The 21,279-nt window shown below is 44.8% G+C and overlaps 1 protein-coding gene across 2 annotated transcripts in view; it reads right to left on the bottom strand.

The window, feature by feature from the left end:
* Positions 1-206: 206 nt before the first annotated feature.
* MRPS35 (mitochondrial ribosomal protein S35) overlaps positions 207-21,279 on the bottom strand; it is a 66,147-nt gene continuing 45,074 nt past the window's right edge. Inside the window, exons 4-9 of one of the 2 annotated variants that reach the window (XM_085885831.1) lie at positions 16,764-16,846; positions 14,312-14,372; positions 12,378-12,517; positions 12,177-12,286; positions 3,593-3,662; positions 207-1,649 (exon numbers count right to left, since the gene is read on the bottom strand). In XM_085885831.1, coding sequence (XP_085741957.1) covers positions 1,371-1,649; positions 3,593-3,662; positions 12,177-12,286; positions 12,378-12,517; positions 14,312-14,372; positions 16,764-16,846 — 743 coding nt within the window. In that variant the 3' untranslated portion in view covers positions 207-1,370. The remainder of the gene's footprint in view (positions 1,650-3,592; positions 3,663-12,176; positions 12,287-12,377; positions 12,518-14,311; positions 14,373-16,763; positions 16,847-21,279) is intronic. The other variant, XM_085885830.1, reaches the window with a different exon arrangement.

The following is a 21,279-nucleotide window of genomic DNA, read 5'->3' as shown; positions in this document are numbered from 1 at the left end:
CAACCCCCTAAGGCCAAATGACGTACATGATCCTTACAATCCGACAACTCCTATAATCCTCATATCCCTTTTCTTCTCCCCACCTTTTCCCAATTTTAATCTCAGTTGCACGCACGCACGCACGCACACACGCACACACCTTCCCCAAAATTTAAGTACGAAGAGAAAGAAGAGCATGAGAAAAAAAAAAGAACGGAACAAAATAGTGACAACTCAGGCTTCGAGGAAGATTTAATCAGCAGCGGAAAAAAAGATGGCAGGAGCATCAATCACTTCAGCATGCTGCTGTTACTTCAGCTGACAATTGCAGCAGATCCATTTGAGCAGAGAAAGAAATTCAAACATTTAAGGCTTTGAATTATCCTTTCACAGAGAGTGATAGCGAACCAAAGGCAATGGTTTTTATTCCCACCAGACAAATACAAGATTCCCATTCCAACAGACTCAAGTCCTTGGTTTTCCATCAAGCCTGTGCCATTGGCCGTATATAGAGATTGCGTGGAAGAGTGGTGGAAGAAAGCCGTCAATGTAGGTGACGGCTCAAGATTTGTGGAGCTTGGTTTGGTCGAGAATCAGGGAAAGTTGCAATATTGCAGCACTCAAACTTTCACCACAAAGTCTTTGAGGATTTGAGGGAAGAATGGAGAAAGTTTCTTCAACAAGGGATTGGAGTCACCACCATGCCCCTTGACACACCAATCTCATTTACACCTGTCAGAGTTATCACGAGTTCTACAAGTTAACACTGGGTTGAAATTAAATCTGTGTTTGGGAAATCACAGTCAACACACACCAGAATAAATTCATTCCTCCAAGTTCGCAATTACTAAATTGTAAACCTGATCTAAATTATTCAGTTCAACAACAAATGAAGGCAGTGCAATACAACGCACCTGTAAAGCAACTGCCCTCTCCCAGACCAACCCCTCCTCCTCCCAAGTTCAAAGCTGGCAGGTTGGCCCAGAGGTACACACACTCGCCTCAAAGTTGTCCTCGCCTGGGTTTTAATCACGAACCAGCTATAAACTGCCATCATAAGGTGTTTCACAGGCAGGGTGATTCATCAATCTTTGTGCCCTCCCTCGGATGGACGTTAACCTAGGCATCTCGTCTGCCGGTATTAGTTAGTGGACTTTAAATATCCCACAGTATCCTTCGTGAATGAAGGCGCCATGAACAAATTTCAAATTCTTGCCCTAACTACTAACTACTGCTTTGAAGACAATGGCAAACCACCCAGTATAACCCTTACCAAGAAACTGCTTCGGCAGCACCGATACTCTGGAACAAAGTATAGATACATCAGAATCAGAATACGAGTTCATATTAACAAGTCAATGCACAATTCATAGCAGCATCTGTGCACTTCCTCAGGCCGCATGTTGTAGACGAAACAGTCGCAGCACAGCCTCCTTGTAATTGTGCATGTTCTGATCGGTCTCACCGACATTCTTCAGCATTTCTACAGACTCACTGTAGCTCTTGATCTCCTCAGAAGTCCTCAATTCATCCACAGTCGGTGCAGGCTTGTGCTCTGCCTGCCGAATGTTGACCATTATCTCATTCAAGGTGGCCTCCGAAGGGCTTCCGTCCCATTTATAGATCTCCATGTCCTCACGTGATTTGCTTGCTTCCCAAGGCTCTACTTTCTGCATTCCACAACAGTGTGTGAGGCTTAATGTACCCACACCCCACCGCCCTCCTCTTCCTCCTCCTTCCCTCTTCCCCTCACCCCCAATTTCTCCAAGAAATTCAAGGGATGAGGAGAAAGGATGGTGCAACATACTTCAAGAACTACCAAAAAACAACCAAATACGATCTGTTCATATCCAAATAAAACATATTTAACGGGCAAATAAAAATAACCAAAATGGAGTGATGACACGGCTTATAAAATCAAAGGGACATTAACAAATTTTACTTCACACATCTGTTACAACTGGGAAGAGAAAGATGAAGGCTCTCAAACAAGTTGGCAAACATGATGCCTCAGGATTCATGGTCCAGTAAAGAATCAAGGCAAAACAGAGGAGATGCCCAAACGATGATAAAACAGGTAGATCAGTTAGTTTACAATACCTGATTACCGCAGCGACCGAAGGTGAAGGAGGCTATGTTTACACCCCTCTGTTTGTTTGTTACTTGCAACATCGAAGATTTTTCTCAAGTACAGTATATTGGCTCGTCGATTTTGTTAGTCTGTCTTTCTGTCTGTCTGTCTGTTGCCTACAGATCACAATTTTAAACTGATCTTCACGAAACTTCACCAGATGGTAGAGTTCATCATAAGAAAGAAGCCTATTGTTTTTGGTCAAAGGTCAACAACTTTGCTGGGATTTCTAAATTCCTCAATTTTCGTCCCATCAACTTGAAATTTAAAGAGGATTTATATTTCAGGACACTGAATTCAACATGGACCAAAAGGTCAACATAGGCCAAAGGTTAACAACTTAGCTGGGATTTCTAAATTCCTCAATTTTTATCCGATTGACTTGAAATGCAAAGAGGATTCATATTTCGTGTCAACGAATTCAACTAGCCAATTATTTTTGAGGTCAACATAGGCCCAAGGTCAACAACTTAGCTGGGATTTCTAAATTCCTCAATTTTCATCCGATTGACTTGAAATTTGAAGAGGGTTTATATTTCAGGTCATTGAATTCAACTAGCCAATTATTTTTGAGGTCAACATGGACCAACAGGTCAACAACTGAGGTGGTGGACGGATTCGGATGAAACTTAGACACGTTGGGTGTGTGACAAGGAAGAATTGATTCAATTTTGGTGAAGATCTGAATCCGGATCTGGAGACAAGTATTATTTAATTTTTAAAGCGATTCTTCACCATTGGTAGGAACAAAAACGATATATAGAATGATGCTTCAAAAATGTATTGGGCCCGATATGTTCTCATGGATCAGGCAGGCATTGCGTGGTGGAGGTATGCGCTCTACCGAGTGTCCTTCTAGTTGGTAACTGGATTTGTGCTACTGCCTTGTGGAATGTCTCTATGTATTTAGGCCTCTGGTCTGCATGCAGTTCAAAATGCAGGCTTTATTTCAGGCCTGCTCCAAATCGGCAGAGGAACTTGTGCCTCACCATTTACTGCATTTATTGGGCTGTTTGAAAGCTTTTCTTACCAGTTCTACTGAGTGAGAGGGAATTAACGCATAAGTGATCAATAGAGAATGTAGGATCATGTTCCCAATGGCTTATGCCATGGTGCATTATTTGCTCATTTTGAAACAATTTCACTGCCTGTCGCGTACAAGGCCGCTTGTGGAATCACCTTTCCGAGGCTGTTTGATTGCACGCTTCCCTCCAGGGGTTCAATCAAGCAGGTGGTGCAGCATCATCTCATCAGTCCTATTACCCCATCATCACTATGCACAAAATTTTCCACTCACATTAACCATACCCAACCCAAGCCTCATACTGGCAGGTTACTATTCCCTCCCCCTATGTCTCCTCTTTTCCAGTTCGTTCATTCCCTTGCTTTATTATGTCCAACGTTTTCCCTACTGCCTTCAAGCCAGCACAATTTGTGACAGCATTTTAAAGAGCATATGAAGAAAGGCAAGAATGAACTCACCCAAGATTCATGGTAAAGTACGGTGAGAAGGTAAAAGGTGTAATCATAGTTCTGCTTTCTTAATGGACATCTGCAAGAAGGAAAGCAGGACATGAAAAAAGAGACAAGTATGGAGAGTTATACAGATCAGATGGATGCAAGACAAAGATAACTCTTACGTAGATGTGTGGTTCTTGGAAAGTCACAAAGCATCATCTGTCGGTACGCATAAACACACAGCTCTTACCTCAATAAGATAATGCTTAAAACCATGTTACACAAGTATGCTTAGGATCATAGTTATGGTTCGTGTTTGCAGTCAAAAAATAAATGAATGTATTGGGTGAAAAAAAACATCAATGTCAGAAAAATAAAGGGGGATTATTTTCGCCTGCAGTGTTTTTTGATGTTCACAGGGATTTTGGGGCGAAAATTATCCCAATGTACAAACCATTCTGCTCAACACAATGTCTTTCAATTGGCAGCATTTTAAAGCCCATCCCAAATAACCTTGAGGGCATAAAGGGGGAACTTCCGGTTTCTGGTATTGGGCTTCTGGTTTAGCAGATTTGGTGCTCCTTATACTTTTTTTGTTGTTGTTGCTTTTCATATTTGTTATCGTGATTTTGTGCATGGTGTGGTACATTTCAAATGATTTCAGGTTGTAGTTGGCCTATTCATTTTTGTGGCTAGCCGAGCGGTACATTCTTCTTTTGGGGAAGTAAGGAGGAAAGGAAAATATGGTTGGGAAGTGAGATAATACAGCGCAAGTTTATAAGAAAAATAAAGAAAGATTTTTTTTTTCAATCTGATAAATGTTTGATGTGGGAAATATAGGGATAGTGGTGACAGAGGGATGTATTTGCTGTAGGAAATGTATAGAAGTGGCACACTTCAAGATTATAAAATCGAGAGGTTGAATCAACAGTAAGTCTTTTTGCCAGAGGTAAAGGAGTGTGAAAGAGTTGGAGATGAAAGATGGTTACATATGGGGACGAAGCTGTAAAAGAGAATGGCAGGGGCGAGGAGGAAGCGAGTGCTGGCAGGGGCAAGGAGGAAGCGAGTGCAGGCAGGGGTGAGGATGGAGCGAGTGCAGGCAGGGCGAGGATGGAGCGAGTGCAGGCAGGGGCGAGGATGGAGCGAGTGCAGGCAGGGGCGAGGATGGAGCGAGTGCAGGCAGGGGCGAGGATGGAGCGAGTGCAGGCAGGGGCGAGGATGGAGCGAGTGCAGGCAGGGGCGAGGATGGAGCGAGTGCAGGCAGGGGCGAGGATGGAGCGAGTGCAGGCAGGGGCGAGGATGGAGCGAGTGCAGGCAGGGGCGAGGATGGAGCGAGTGCAGGCAGGGGAGAGGGTGGAGCGAGTGCAGGCAGGGGAGAGGGTGGAGCGAGTGCAGGCAGGGGTGAGGGTGGAGCGAGTGCAAGCAGGGGCGAGGGATGGAGCGAGTGCAAGCAGGGGTGAGGGATGGAGCGAGTGCAAGCAGGGCGAGGGATGGAGCGAGTGCAAGCAGGGGCGAGGGATGGAGCGAGTGCAGGCAGGGACGAGGAATGGAGCATGTGCAAGCAGGGCGAGGGATGGAGAAATTGCAGGCAGGGGTGAGGGATAAAGCGAGTGCAGGCAGGGGCGAGGGATTGAGCAAGTGCAGGCAGGGGCGAGGGATTGAGCGAGTGCAGGCAGGGGCGAGGGATGGAGTGAGTGCAGGCAGGGGCGAGGGATGGAGCGAGTGCAGGCAGGGGCGAGGGATGGAGCGAGGGCAGGCAGGGGTGAGGGATGGAGCGAGGGCAGGCAGGGGCGAGGGATGGAGCGAGTGCAGGCAGGGGCGAGGGATGGAGGGAGTGCTGGCAGGGCAAGGGATGGAGCAAGTGCAGGCAGGGGCGAGGGATGGAGCGAGTGCAGGCAGGGGCGAGGGATGGAGCGAGTGCAGGCAGGGGCGAGGGATGGAGCGAGTGCAGGCAGGGGCGAGGGATGGAGCGAGTGCAGGCAGGGGCGAGGGATGGAGCGAGTGCAGGCAGGGGCGAGAGGTGGAGCGAGTACAGGCAGGGGCGAGAGGTGGAGCGAGTACAGGCAGGGGCGAGGGAAGGAGCGAGTGGGGGGGGGACTTGAAGAGGACTAGAAGACGTTTCACTCGAAAAGGGGGGGGAACAGATCATAGGACCGAAGGGGGCAAGAAGACGGTAGAAGACAGAAAGACCACCGACCTCCCTGCAGCGAGAGAGTGAGAGACCCAAAGACTCAGTTTCATCGCTGGAGATACCAATGATCCCAAGTGCCTTGGTTTCCACAATGTGAAGCCAAGAAAGGTTTGAAGCGGGAGCACCAGCCCAGAGGGGAGAGCAGGACTCCATCACGCTGCAGATCTTCTTTGCGGTCATTCTTCGTTCTGCATTAAGAACATGGACAAAGACATCCTAACCCAGTTTCAGAAAGATAGTGGTGTTTTCAACCTCGGTCATCTTCATTCTAAGTCTAAGACCAGTGAATACTTTGTCAACAAACTACTATTTGCTGATGACAGTGTTCTGTATGCACAAGGTAATGAAGACATCAGACAGCATATTATCAGCTGCTTCTAAAATAGCTGCAACTGACGATATCTTGACCATCAAACTAAAGAAGAAAGAAACACGATATCAGATATGTTCAAGATCTGACAAGCACATCCGACATGTCACCTTTTGTGATGATTGCTGAAGTATGTCGCCAAGTTATATTTTTATAGATTCGACGGTGGAGGGATTCGCACCCTACTCTTGACAGCCAAATGTGAAGATTCGGTGTCACTTAACAGCACCGCCGTCTGAGGAGTTATAACGCCGGCTAGTTCGGCACAGGTCTCGGGTGACGTGCCTCAGATCACGATACCCAAGTACACCTGGGCCATACCAGTTTGGGATATAGACCCCGGCTTCAGACTGGGTTTGTCAGAGACCGAGTGAAGTCTGCCAGTCCGTAACCATTTTGGTTTTATATACAAATCGAGCGGATTGTTCCTCGGCGTGGCACGAATAAATTCAAGGCGGCAACTTTCATATGAATCAGCCAGATTTATTGGGGACACATCGGGGAAACACGACACAAGCAAAGCATTCATGACAATGTTATAATTAATCTATAACCCGCTCTTAACAAGGGAGCTACGGATACGGGTTTTGAAGGGAACCCTGGCAAGATAAACCTTAGGCCTGGACGACATGCAGACAAGACACGGAGTACTTGGTGATGCCTCATGGATGAGGGGAAAAGTGTCGAAGGCACGAATGCAGCTCGTGAGAAGCCGATGTCTACAGATTTGAGCGCCCAAGCTCGAGCATGCAGCGTGGCAAGATGGCGGCGACAGCCTCCTTTTGTCGGCACCGCGCACGCACACCGCGTGGCAAGATGGTGGAGACGGCCTCCTTTTGTCGCACCGCCCACGCACCAACCTCGGCGCGTCCAGCCCCTGTAAGGTCGACGGCACAGGAGAGAAAGATCTATGACGTGTTCCAGCTGGTTTCTCACAAGGTCCGGTATGCGAATCCAGGCCTGGCCCATACACCAGATTAGGCCAATCCCGGTGTTGGGCTCCACAGCCGGATCGATGGGATGAAAGACGTGTCGAGCCGTGCAGGGAGTCAGGACAGTCAGAGGCTCCGTGACTGGACTCAGGATGAACCTGTGGATGACCCTCAGGCTGGATCCATAAGGAACATAAGGAATCGAGGAATAGCTCGTCGAGTCACTCCTCACAAACCTGATCGCAACTTCCCCAAAGCAGCCAGTTCCTCTTGCCTTTCGGGGCGGGCCTTTCTCACGAAGCAGATCGCAGACTCGACCAAACCACTCTTCATACAGCAGATCGCAGACTCGACACAAGCAGTTTCTCCCTTGCCTTCTTGGGGCTCGCTTTTTCTGGACACTCCCCGGGGACACGTGATTGGTCCATCCTTCGAGTTTCCAGTTGCTCTCCGCCAATGGGTTGCTGACACGTCTCGTTGACTGACTCTCTCAGAGCGCTGGGCGGGGGCTGGCCAGAAGGGGTGAAAGAAAAAGACGCAAGGCGCCTCTCGGTACACCACCACTGTATGAACACTTGACAGACTGCTACACTTCCCGACACACATGTAACATCCGATTACCAAAACAACCTGGCTAAACATGCATTTCAGGGGGGATCTGGGCTAATCCTATATTTAATAACACACTCAGGGCCCATTTCCACAACAATATTTCCTGGGCAGCACTCTTTCCAAGAAAGCCGCACTCTTTCCAAGAAAGCCATCTTTGGCAATGAAATGAACTATAGGTTCACTTAGGTCAATGCTGCTTTTGAAAGGTTGCTGAACAGCCTCTGGTGCAAGTGGGAAATTTCCATCAAAACAAAGCATTTGGTCTACAACGTCATCATCAGTGCTACATTATGGCTGAGAGAGATGGAAAACTTGCTGTTGCCATATTCAGAAGCTCGCCGGGTTTCACCTGTGACGCCTTTGTCATCTCTGTGGCATCAGATGGCAACATATAGTTACAGACACCGAAGTGCTCACTCAGAGTTAAATGCCAATATAAAGCATAGTGCAAATGAGTTATTTTTCTGGGAACATCTTTTTTCTGATATTTGGGATATACTGAATATGAACACTGTGGTATCAGTGAAAAATTGTCGCAGGGGGGTGCAAGATAGGTCCCACTGGCCCCCGGCCTACAAGGATTGAGTGCCTCCTCATGCAGGTTCAGCTAAGATGATTGATTCATGTTGTTTGGAAGCCTGAATATCGGATCCCTCAGACAGTTTTCTTTGATGAGCTCAAATAAGGAAAAAAGCATTGAGGATCATCGTGCAAACGCTTCAAAGACTCCCTAATGTTGAGGATGAAGAGCCGTTACATCAACCCTAAGCAGTTTGAGACCCCACCATGTGACAGGCAGTTGAGACGACTTTGCAGATCCAGCACTCAGAGCTTTGGGTCTGAGAGAATAAACAGGCTGGTTATTAAGAGGCACAAGGACAGAGTGCCAACAGCATAGACAGCGAATCATAACTGTCTTCTTCTTCTTCTTCTTTCGGCTGCTCCCGTTAGGGGTCGCCACAGCGGATCATCCGTTATGATCCACATAATGATTTGGCACAGGTTTTATGCCAGATGACGTTTTTACAGCCATTTTTCCCTGCTGTGCAGGGGTTTGGCTTTTTCTTGAGGCAATGTTTTATGGCCGGATGCCCTTCCTGAAGCAACCCTGGTCGCCTCTTGTGACACAGGGATAAGGATTGGGTTTTGCCATAATTCCGGGCTGCCCTACACCCTCTCATAGCACAGCCCAGTGCAGAGCTCCCGTCTTCAAGCGATCCTCCAACTCAAGCCTCCGAGAAGCCAGATTACAGGCGCACGCCACTACGCCCGGTCGAATCATAACTGTCTATACTGCACAAAACCATGTACATCCCATGCCGACTTGCTGGTGTATGTATATGACAAGGATGGCTGTCCATTCATCTGATTGGCTGTGTGAGCTAGGTGCAATGTGAATGGCTCCTGGCAAGATTATCGTATATGCTTATCAAATGCTGATATTCAAAATCTGATTCGATATTTTTACGATCGGAAGTCATGGCCTAAATAATTATGTTGAAATATAGAGTTAAATCAGAGAAAAATTCGGAAAAAAAAGATTAATTAAAATCCCATATAATCAAGTAATACACTCTGTGGGACATGAGGTAAAATTGCTCAAAACAGAAGTGTTATATTCACAATCACTGCGAGTTACCCGTAACTTTTCTCTTCAGTGTGAAAAACACCAAAAGCGACTATTAAAAGCATCATTATATGTCAGAAGGTTATCGGTGTCACAGGCGTGTTCGTTCTCTCGTTCTCTCGTTCTCTCTCTCTCTGCTGCATCATTGGTTAGTGATGTGGCTATGCCGCTGATGCAGTGTCACTATTACCACTACACTGGTACTCAGTTTGCCGACCTCATAAGGATGACAGGCTGAGTCAACCTCACCTGGTATTAATTCAGCAGAAAACGGGGCTCGAACTCAGGACCCTCGGATCCCAAGTCAGCCACCTGAACCACTAAGCCAACACCAGCCTTTACAGGCGTTTTGAAGCACAGAGTTTGTGTAGGCCCAAGGCTTCAAAAGCCTTCATACGCCTGCAGGAACATTCCTTCATGGGCCAGTGGAATTAGAATAAATCCAAGCTATATAAACACGATGTATTATATATGCACATTGGCAATGGTGACGTTTTGGCTTCATTACATAACCCGTGTTTTTTTTTTTTTTGAGGCAATGAGCAATCAAGCACAGCGAGCGTTCTGTGCCTTTGCACCGCCTGAGTTATTTTGTCATTTTATTTCAGGAGCAATCGAGGCTGTGCTTACTGCGTGTACACCGTGTGTTTGTGCATTTCACATTTATGCCTGAAGCACACCAAAGAAATCCTGCCAAACGTTTTGCCCAATTTCCGTTTCCCATTCCCATTAATTAATTGGACGTCCCGTAATCCATAACCTTTTGTTGCTGCCGTGAACGTCATTGTCTGTTCTGTGTTCTTGCTCGTCCACGAGCCTTGATGATGAATAAAAAAAATAAAACATTACAGTCCTCTTTTATAATGCATCTCTTTATTAATATTAATTGGTTATTAATAAAGTAGTGCCACAAGTGCACTAGATCACCATTATTGAAATAGCAACTGTTATTGATACGGGTCCCAGCAGAGTTTTTCTATGTACGATCGCACACTACGTCATTTTCTTCCTTCACTAGCAACGTATTTTGCTCACAAAAACATCTGCTTGTGGTTTTGAACTACAACCCCTACCTTCTACCTTCACCCGATTATCTACTGTTGGAAAAGTAATCGTTGATTGAAGTGGTTGAAAAAAAAAAAAAAAAACCATTGGCATGGTTACATATAACGTTCAAACGTGTGTGAAGAAACTATTAGCCATGTTGAAATTTTGCCACGTCAAAAGCTTTATGACTTTCTCATACAGTCGAGTACTTCAACCACTCATCATTCTTCCTCGTCCTCAATCCTCTTATATATCCAATCATGCCACCGAAAGGGATGAAAACTGATGATGAAAAGAGAGAGCAAGCTCGACACCATATGCAAGCCAGAAGAGCAAATGCGGCAGAGATGGCAGCTGAACACAAACGTGAGAGTGCGAGAAAAAGAACACACCGAGAAGATGACGACTAAAGATCACGAGAAAATTCTGCTGCTGAAGAACAAATGCAGGCACGTCGTCGACATTCCATTACAATGCAAGAATAGGCCCAAAACACTATGTAGACAAATGGCTCGCTCAGATGCTTTGCTTCCATTTGAGCTCACAAACAGGCTTGACATCATGCCCGAAGACAATCCCATTGGGCCAATCCAAAAGAGACGGTCAGAACAAGCCTTTCAGATCTCATAAGCAGGTCCAGAACAAGCCTTGAAAGTCAGTGGGAAGTAGGAAGGAAGGATGTTGGTAGTGATGGGACTTGAAATGCCCAATCACATTTCCCATCATTGGGGACAGGTACTCTTGCTTGATATTCATAATTCACATCAATGATTTGGACAGTGGGGTTAAGAGATAGCTTTCTAAATTTGCAGATGATACGAAAACTTTGAAGAAAGGTAGATAGCAGACAAGGGGTTAATCAGATTCAGGATAATGTAGATATTTTCATAGATTTGGCAAAACATTGACAGATGCAGTTTAACTCGAGGAAAGAGGTGTTGGGAATGGGTAAGATGAATTAAAATAGGGACTATAAAATGCACGGGGCAGTCTTGGAGAATTTTGTTAAAACTTTGTTAAAAACTTCTCCATGGGTAGGCACTCTGATGTTGAAAGCTTGGTGTCAATTGCTCAAGCGGTTATGGAGAAAACAAATTTAAAAGCGAACTAGAAAGCATCTGAAGAAGGGGGAGGTTGAGGCTTTGGCAGGAGAAGGATAGAGTAAAGATGAGAGATTTAGATGCGGGAGGGGAGGGGGTTTGAGGAGTTGTGTTGGGGGGCTGGGGAGGGGTTTGAAGGCTTGAAGTGGGGAAGGGATTGATGCCTTATGGTAGGGAGGGGGAGGGTTAGGACTTGGGGTTGCTGGGTGGGGGAGCAAAGATGGGACAGAGTTGGGGGGAAGCGGGATGTTGAGGCTTTGGGGAGGGAGGATAATCACAAAAAAAATTTAATTGGTCACAGGTGTGTGTGTGTGTGTGTGTGTGTGTGTGTGTGTGTGTGTGTGTGTGTGTGTGTGTGTGTGTGTGTGTGTGTGTGTGTGTGTGTGTGTGTGCTCACACGCGCATCACTGTAGGGGGTGATGCAATCACCAAACACTCTGTGGGTAATGTGCTCGTAAATACTAAACTTGCGATGGAAAATATCAACTATTCATCTTGAGTACATAAGAGCAAATCTAAAGAGAATATTGTAAAAATTTTGTTTTCTTTCATGAACAAAGGAAACTTACAAATCATACACATTCATTTGCCTAGAAAGTTCATTAATGAAACCAAGGCATTTTAGTGTTGCATCGTTTGTGATCCAATCAAACAATTGAAAATGCTGTCCTCATACAACACACGTGTGCAGTCTCTCATGCAAAAGTGCATTCCTTCTTACTGACCGACCTGTCCGTTTTTATGGTCAGAATATCTGTTTGCTTGCAGTACCGATGACCCACCAACCAGATCAGTTTTTTCCTGGCATGATCATCCAGGTTCAAACTGGACAAACGAATCTGCAGACATGTTGCAATGTTGTAAAATCTTAAAACATTTGAATAACAGCAAGAACCTGACATTCGAGAAAACCGCTCCTGCCTTACTCACATTCAACGTGACCACGCGAGACTTTGGGTTGCGAATTGATGGACCGGCGGAGATGTAATCGCTGATCTGCACCTCGATGGGAAAATGGACCTCACACTTCTCATCCGTATCGAGCTCTTCAGGCCATTTCGTGCAGAACTCTACCCGGCACACCATCCGTCACTCACAACCAAAAGCACCACATGCCCAACAATTTTATGTAATATGCCAAACTTGAAACAAAAAAGGGGTGCGTGATCAATTTCTTGAACTCATTTTCTATATAAGGTATCGGTGAGATCATATTCCAATGCAAACAGCTGTTTTGAAAAAGGTGCCCAAAATAAGGGGAGAGAATGGGGGAGGTTGGAAGAGAGAAAATGGTGGTGGAGTGGTTGAAGAAGTGGAAGAAAGGAAAAGAAGGTTGGAAGGATGAATGAGTAAGGAAATGAAAAAATAATGTATTAAATACAAGATATCTCAAAAATGGTGCAATTTTGCACTTATACCAATATTGGCATTTCCCTCAATTTTCAAAATGTTTGCAACAATACTGTCAAAACTTTTCAAAAACACCAATAAGAGCATAGTCAGGTATGATGAAACTAGAAGAAGGAGAAGGAGAAGGAGAAGGAATAATTCCATAATACCGATTAGAATTGAACTGTTATGTTTGCCAACAAAGTCTGCACATGATGAGAAGATACTTGTTTTTTTAACTCTTCCTTTATTCTATCCTAATGTAATTAATTGGCTGCTTGGATACAGGAAGACAGTTCTGTTTGAATTGTCTGCCCATATCCCACATATGGATTTTAGATTTTTTTAAGCCCTGGTTTGTTTTAGACATGCGGAGCAAGTTACAAGTACATTCATGCACCATCGTATAAATGCAGAGCGTCGGTGTTGCTGAAGGACCTTCTTGGCTGGGATTACAATCAGACGGGTCCACACTCTGACACAGGAGGTCAGGGCAGGAATTTAGAATTTGGTCATGGCGCCTGTGATGGCGCACATACGCTTAGTGAAGGACACTGTGGGCTCTTTAATCTCCACAAACTAATGCTGACAGATGAGACTCCCAGTTTAACATCCATCCGAGGGAGGGCACACCCATTGATGACTCCCGCTGCCTGTGAAACACCAGGTAAGAGTTTATCGCTGGGTCGAGATTCAAACCCAGGCAAGACAGCTTAGAGGCGAGTGTGAGTAGGCCGACCTCTCGGCCATCCTGGATATATTTCAAATGAGCTGATATATCTGTCAAGGACGGGTCCTGAGAAGGTTTGGGATTTTATACGACGGGAGGAAGCAACAACAATCCAGTGACGGAATGGCACCGGAATGCCATGGCATCATGCAGTATGGCAAATACTATGAGAACAGCCTACTTTTAACTAGGCTGGATAAAATAAATGGAGGAGTTGTTCCAAGTAAAGTTACATGCTCCAAGCACAATTGGAAAACAGAAGATGACGACAAAGTTTGGTGACAATGCATGAAGCTGTGAGAGGAGAAAGGAAAGAGACAGACACTCCCTTTTAATTTATACAGATAGATAGAAGGTGACTCCTACACTTTCAGCATGTCTTCCATGGCCAACACAGCAAATGCCTCAACATAAGTTATTAGTTGTAAAGGTGGTTGAGGGCTCCAGTATAAAATGACTAAAATAATTTAAAAACTCAGATGTAGGATTCACCCCTAAAGTTTAAGCAGTTTCCTGGGAATCAATAAAATGAGGCCGCTTTCGGGCCTTCCGAGCACACCATAAATTGTGTTCATTTAAATTTCCTCTCTGTCCAATGAGTCCGGAAACATAAAATTATGATCTCGAGATATTTAATAAAAAGGTCAGCAAGATAAACGACAATTTAAATGAGTGGCGTTATACCAGTGAGACACAATGACAGACGATGAGAGAGAAAAAGGCAGCAATGACAGTAGGAACTCACGTTTTAATGCTGCACAGTGCTTCTTAATAGCTGGTGGAGTGAGGTGCAGGAAGTTCGGAATCTGTGACAAGAAATGCACTGACATGAGTCTGGACGTGAACGGCACTTTCACAGGACATTAGGTGGCTTGCCTCTGCGAGTTCAGACGCAACAAGGAAGTCATCTGTAAATCTGATCCTGCAAACGCAAGACTAAATGCTTCTAGTGATGAAACTCGTTTGCAATGCATTGCGATGGTGTCATAATGTACAACAGTCCATGTCCTTAATAGAAATGACCAAGAAAATAAAAACCGACACGAGAAAACAGCTCACCTTCAGGTTGACCGAGCTGTTACATCGCTAGAAAATACGACAAAATGAATAACCGCAAAATTTGGGTTTTAGGTACAAAACATGAGGCCTGCACTGTAACGACCATATTTTAGAGCCGGAAGGTTTGCCTAGACATGTAAGCACTCGCTTCGAAGCTGTCTCGCCTGATTTTGAATCTTGGCCCAGCTATAAACTGTCATCCTTATGTTTTGCAGACACGGTGATTCATCAATTTGTGCACCATCCCACAGATGGACGCTAAGCTATCAGATCAGTTGTTGGATATTAATGAAGAAGAAGAAGTGTCTTTCGCAACAAGTATGTTTGTTGTCTCTGACACTCTGAGCATATTACAAAAATTCCTGCCTAAACTGTGGGTAGTAGGTGATCTGGTCTTCTCAGACATACGTTGACACTATATGTTACACTGCTTGATATCTCAGTATTGTTTGTTTTCTTGGCAGCAGCTCCTCAAACTATAATCAAAAAAGTTGGGTCACCCGATCAAGACAGTTATTACACCGTGCACACAAATCGAAAAGTGGGGTTAAGCAATTGGTTCATGTCCGCCCGTCCGTCATTTTGCCGTTTTATCGCATTTTGCCTCTGAATTCGCCCCGATCACACCTGCACAGAGAGGAGTGCAGTAACATTTTTACTTCGTCTGCTTGCCTGGCAGTTAAGCAAAATGAAAATCATTCCAAATGGGAAACTTACTGTTTTGAAGGACATTAAAAATGACACAACCCAAATGCACGTAGACCTATATGTATGCGTTGGATAGGCTGATGTAAAACACTGGGAATAACAGTGGTAAAACCCACAACTTACTTATTTATCCACATTTAAACCTCTTGAAACCTTCATTTGAATGCACTTCTACACTTGAAGACTGCAGGACACAAATCGTCTTCACAATACTTCCAAGACCACGCTATCCATAACAAAATGTCAGTGTGTGAAAGTCAATCAGTGTGTGAGTGTGCGTCTCATCCATAATTGCAAAAACATGAAACCTAGCGGCACAAAACTTTGCATGCATACGAAAAGAACTCTAAGGGAGTGCATGAATGAAAACTGTGTATTTTGGTAAATTTAAACACCCCTTTTGAAGATAATTAACGGCTTACCTTCCTGAATGGCTTATTCGTGTTCAGCCCAACTTCATTTGTACTATTAAAAATACCTTGCCTTGGAAACACGATGAACTCTCACGGACTAATTAAAGTATATAATCAAAATGCCATTTCGGATTTGACGATCGGATCTCGTGGACTGAATAAGTGTCGAAATTTGGAGTGAAATCTGAAAAAGTTAAGAAATTACCGATTCTTATAACTAAGTGTGTAAGCATATTTATTTAAAGAAAGCTATACTTTCACCTGCTTCATATTTACACAACATGTGAAATTGCCAAAGCATTAAACAACTTTTTCTACTGCTCCGACAATTATATTGAGTGAAGAAAAGATCAATGAATATGCCCAAAGTGTAACTTCATCGAGTGCAACTAAAATAATTTTAAAACGGGTAAAAGCTCCTGCGGCGTGAGCAGTGGGCGTGGTGACCATGGCTCAGTTCTGTGTGGGGAAATCCTCGGAGTTTGGAAGCAAAATAAATTAGAGGATTAGAATAAGTAAAGTGAACTCCGAGTTCAAGAGAGAATTGAAAAATGTTTTCAGTGGCTATAAAGCAATGCATCCCAAATCCACAGAAGAATGGCCGAGAGGCAAGCAGAATCGTTCTCAAGCTGTCGAGCCTGGGTTCATATCTCAACCCAGCTATAAACTGTCATCCTGGTGTTTCATAAATGTGTGCACCGTCCCTCAGGTGGATGTTAAACTGGGTGTCGCATCTGCCAGAATTAGTTGGTGGACATTAAAGATCCCTTTGCGGTGTCCTTCGCGAAGAGTAGGGAAGCTATCCCCTGGCATCCTGGCCAAATTCCTAATTGCTGCTCTAACCTACAGGGGCACTGCGTCAGGAGCACTGCCACACTCTCAGTCAATGATGCTACTCGCAACCTGGTGTTGCACAGGTAAAAAAACGATGACCAGACCCCAATGTATCATATTTTATTGTAATAATATTTTAATTCATTTAATCCTTGAAAAATGTCCACTCAATTTTTAGCTCACCTGGAACGTAGTTCCGGGAAGCTTATGTGATAGCGCGTTATCCATCCGTCCGTCCACAAATACTTGTAACTTCTTCTCTGAAACTACACATATCATTTTGATGAAACCTTACCTTAAATGTTCATTGGTGTATGTACCAAAGTTTGTTCAGAGATTTAAAAATAAATAAATAAGCAAATAATTTAATAAATAAATAAATTAATTGGGCCCGAGGGGAGTCCATATATGGTGGTTGCCCCCCAAAATATGTATTTGCATTCTTCTCAGAAACTACACATGCAATTCTGATGAAACGACCACAACCTTCAACACTCGTGATGTACCAAAGATTGTTCACAGCATTAAAAAAAAAATCGTGGTGTGAGGGGTCTACGGAGGGAGTTTATGGGGGGTTGCCCCCACAAAGAGGTATTTGCTTTCTTCTCAGAAATGACACAAACAATTCCAATGAAACTTCACTAACCCTAACACACACACACACACACACACACACACACACACACACACACACACACACACACACACACACACACACACACACACACACACACACACACACACACACACACACACACACACACACACACACACACACACACACACACACACTGAAACTTGACCACAACCTTTATAACCCCTGATGTACCAAAGTTTGTTCACGGTATTAAAAATAAATCCAGAGGTATTTACTTTCTTCTCCATTACATATTTTGTGGGTCATCCATGCCTACCAATGGTTCCCTGGTTATCTTATCCAGCCACTATCAGGCGAGCACCCAGGAGTATTACCCATATGATTTTTTTCTGTCACGAACACATTCCCCATTTAATACATCTAAAAGTCAATGCGATTTTGAAGTTCGATTTCAACAATGTTTTCCAAGAACACATCGATGATAAAATAGGTAAATGCCTGATGTATAATAAAAAATAGGACCACTGGACCTGTAGCTTATCTCGGCTCTGGCCTATCGTTGTAACCCAAATTTAGTAGCATTCTGACTGGTGGGTCAGGAGAGGAAGATTTTTGAAGGAATTTACGTGGTTTTCCCAAAAAATGTACTGTCTGCCATTTTGACAAACTTCCAGCCATATGATCAGCAGGACCTTCACCATCACGACCCTGTCCTAATATTGTAACCCAAATTTGGGAGCATTCTCACTGGTTGGTCTGGGTCTGCAGACGAAGACTCTTGAAGGAATTAATGCGATTTTCCAAAAAGTTGACTCAGTCGGCCTTTTTGACACACTTCTGGTCACGTGATCCGCATGACTTCTGGAATATAATTAACATCCCTACCCTCGCCGAATGTTGTCACCCAAATTTGTTGGCATTCTGACTGGTGGGTCTAGAGAAGATTTTTGAAGAAATTTACGCAAATTTCCAAAAAATTGACCAAGTAAGCCATTTTGACATCCTTCGAGTCACATGATCAGCATTACTTCCACAATTTAACATCTCCCCCTGGTCTAATGTTGTCAACCCAAATTTGGTCACATTCTGACTGGTGGGTCAGAATCTCTGTATCTCCCCTCTGTAAAGAAACATGGAGAAGAAGATTTTTGAATAAATTTACTAAGTCAGCCATTTTGAGCAACTTAAAGTCATGTGACTGGAACGAGCTTTGCAATTCCTGTTAACGGACAGGAGAGAAATGTTGGTGCCAAACTTTAGCCAGATCGGCCCAGCGGTTTGGCCGGAGAAGTCGAAAAAGGAGATGGACAGACGGACAGACGAACTGTGCGCGATGACAATAACCTATCTGGAAATTAAATTTCAGATTAGCTAAAAGTGTCAGTGTGTCAGTAAGCCTGGTGTTGGCAGTGATTCGGGGAATCCTGAAGAGTTGTGGAGTGCCTTCAAGACAACCATCGTTCATGTTACCAGTAGATGTCTTGGAATTCACCGTAGGGAGAAGAAGATTTTTGTCTCAAGGGACACTGGATACCATTGACGAGCCACAGGGCCAGGCTTAATGGCAGAGCTGAGCTGTTCAGGGAGCTGAGGCGTAAAACTGTATGTGCGCTGGGGGTGGATAAGGAGGTCGATGGGCGAGGAATGTGTGAGGGGGTAGAGCAACACCTGTGGTCAAATGATTCTAGACCTGCTTTAGAGGGAATTTCCGAATTGCGTTCCTCCACCCTGTCCTTCGGTGTACTGCAGTTAGAGCGGAGGCTGGTGGGCTCTTGACAGAGGAGTGTGAAGTGAAGGTCTGCTGGGCGGGTTAGTTTGAGTGGCTGTACCAGACTGATCCACTGGCTGTTGAATGAATGTCAAGGGTGTTACTATCCCCTCTTGCTCACCATCCAATCAACTGTGATCCACCTTCACTGGTGGAAACACAGGCTGCGGTGAACCGGTTGAAATGGGTTAAAGCACCTGGGATTTGTGACATCCACACCGAACTTCTCAAGGCTGGTGGAAATGCTTTACACATGTCGTTGAATGCAGTTCTGTGCTCTGCCTGAAACACAGGCATCATCCCAACTGACTGGAAGAGGGGCCTTGTTGTCCATCTCTGGAAAGGAAAGGGTGATCGCCAGGACTGCAACAACGACCAAGGGGTGATGCTGCTCTCAGTGCTGGGCAAGGTCTTTGCTCAGATAATTTTTGACACGCTTCACCGCCATCTGCTTGAGCACCAGTGCCCAGAACAGTCAGACATTACACCAAAGAGATCGATGATTGACGGTATCTTTGCCCTTTGGGCCCTCACCGAACGCAGATGAGAGTTTTTGCAGGGGCTGCTTGCAGCCTATGTTCATCTCTGCAAAGTGTTTAATTCAGTGAATCGGGATGCCATCTTGAGGATTCTTGGTCTTCGTGAGGTGCCACCAGAACTGATCAATCTAATGTCTGAACTGTACTCTGGTACTGAGCGTGCTGCGAGTTATGTTGATACCATCTCTGACTTATTTCCAGTTGTTACTGGAATTTGTCAGGGGTGTGCACTGGCCCCCACACTTTTCAGCACATGTATGGACTGGATTCTGGGGAGGATGTTGGAGGGATCAAGTTGCAGTGCATTGTTTGGGAATGTCAAGATCTGTGACATTGATTTCGCAGATGATGCAGTCATCTTTGCTGAGACTGGAAATCCTATTCATGGCCCTCGAACTGCCGATTGAGGAGTCAGAGCCACTGAGTTATGGGTTTCCTGGGTCATTACTAAGATCCAGGATTTCAATGACATCTTGGATGCTGCTATCTATCTTGTCTGTACCTGTTTGTGGTGAGGATGTTGAGGTCACGGAGAGAGAGAGAGAAAAAGAGAGACAGAGACAGAGACAGAGAGACAGAGACAGAGACAGAGACAGAGACAGAGACAGAGACAGAGACAGAGACAGAGAGACAGAGAGACAGAGAGACAGAGAGACAGAGAGACAGAGACAGAGACAGAGAGACAGAGAGACAGAGAGACAGAGAGACAGAGACAGAGACAGAGACAGAGAGACAGAGACAGAGAGACAGAGACAGAGAGAGACAGAGACAGAGACAGAGACAGAGACAGAGAGACAGAGACAGAGAGACAGAGAGAGACAGAGACAGAGAGAGACAGAGACAGAGAGACAGAGACAGAGAGAGACAGAGAGAGACAGAGAGAGACAGAGAGAGACAGAGAGAGACAGAGAGAGACAGAGAGAGACAGAGAGAGACAGAGAGAGACAGAGAGAGACAGAGAGAGAGAGAGAGAGAGAGAGAGAGAGAGAGAGAGAGAGAGAGAGAGAAAGAGAGAGAGAGAGAGAGAGAGAGAGAGAGAGAATGATGGGCAAAAGTAATCAAGAGAGCATATTAAATTTGGCAGTCACAGTAAAGAAACATGGGGAAAGCACTGAAAACAGATGCAACATCATTTACATGTCCAAACCACATGGAAATAGCAAAATAAATGAGAAATCACATGCTTCTTGTCCAGGCAAAGAGCATTGTTGGCAAGGGATGGTGTTATGAGGTATGCATTATGTCTTGTGCTGAATAATGACTGGAAAAGTTTGTTTTCATCCCATTCTGGAGCAGGCAGCTTTTTTAATTTTTGGTAAAAAGATCGAAGCTCAGGAAAGAAGGTAACAAGGCAATGTACTAACAGTGGGGCAACAGATGGACACAACAAGCAAGGGAATGAATGAGCAGGAAGAGAGAGGAGGGGAGGAAACAGAGCAATCTTCAAGAAAGAGAGTTTGGTTAGATGAGATTAATGGGGGTAGAAAAGATCACAGGTATGGATGAGGGATGACCTGAAATGGTGGTATACTACAAGCTTGAAGCCATGGACAAAAAAGTGGACTTGGACAAATTCAGGAGGGTGGTTCCACATTTAGGACAAAAAGAAGAATAGAGTAAAAATGAAATAAATAAAAGAGATTGTGTTACGCATCAACCACAGATCAACGCAAAAGGAGGTGAATGCCAAACAAGTTCCTGGAGATGATTTAACAAGGTGTCTGGGCAAGTTACTCGGTCAATGTACCCTCTCGTACCCAACTGCTCCTGAGCTTGAGAAGGTGGAGAGATTTC

The sequence above is a fragment of the Eptatretus burgeri genome, chromosome 6 (genome assembly GCF_056783735.1).
Source record: "Eptatretus burgeri isolate ZD-2024b chromosome 6, Ebu_testis_v1, whole genome shotgun sequence".
NCBI classification, from domain to species: Eukaryota; Metazoa; Chordata; class Myxini; order Myxiniformes; family Myxinidae; genus Eptatretus; species Eptatretus burgeri.
The sequence above is the reverse complement of the archived record's forward strand: the minus strand, read 5'-3'. Positions and strand labels throughout refer to the sequence as shown.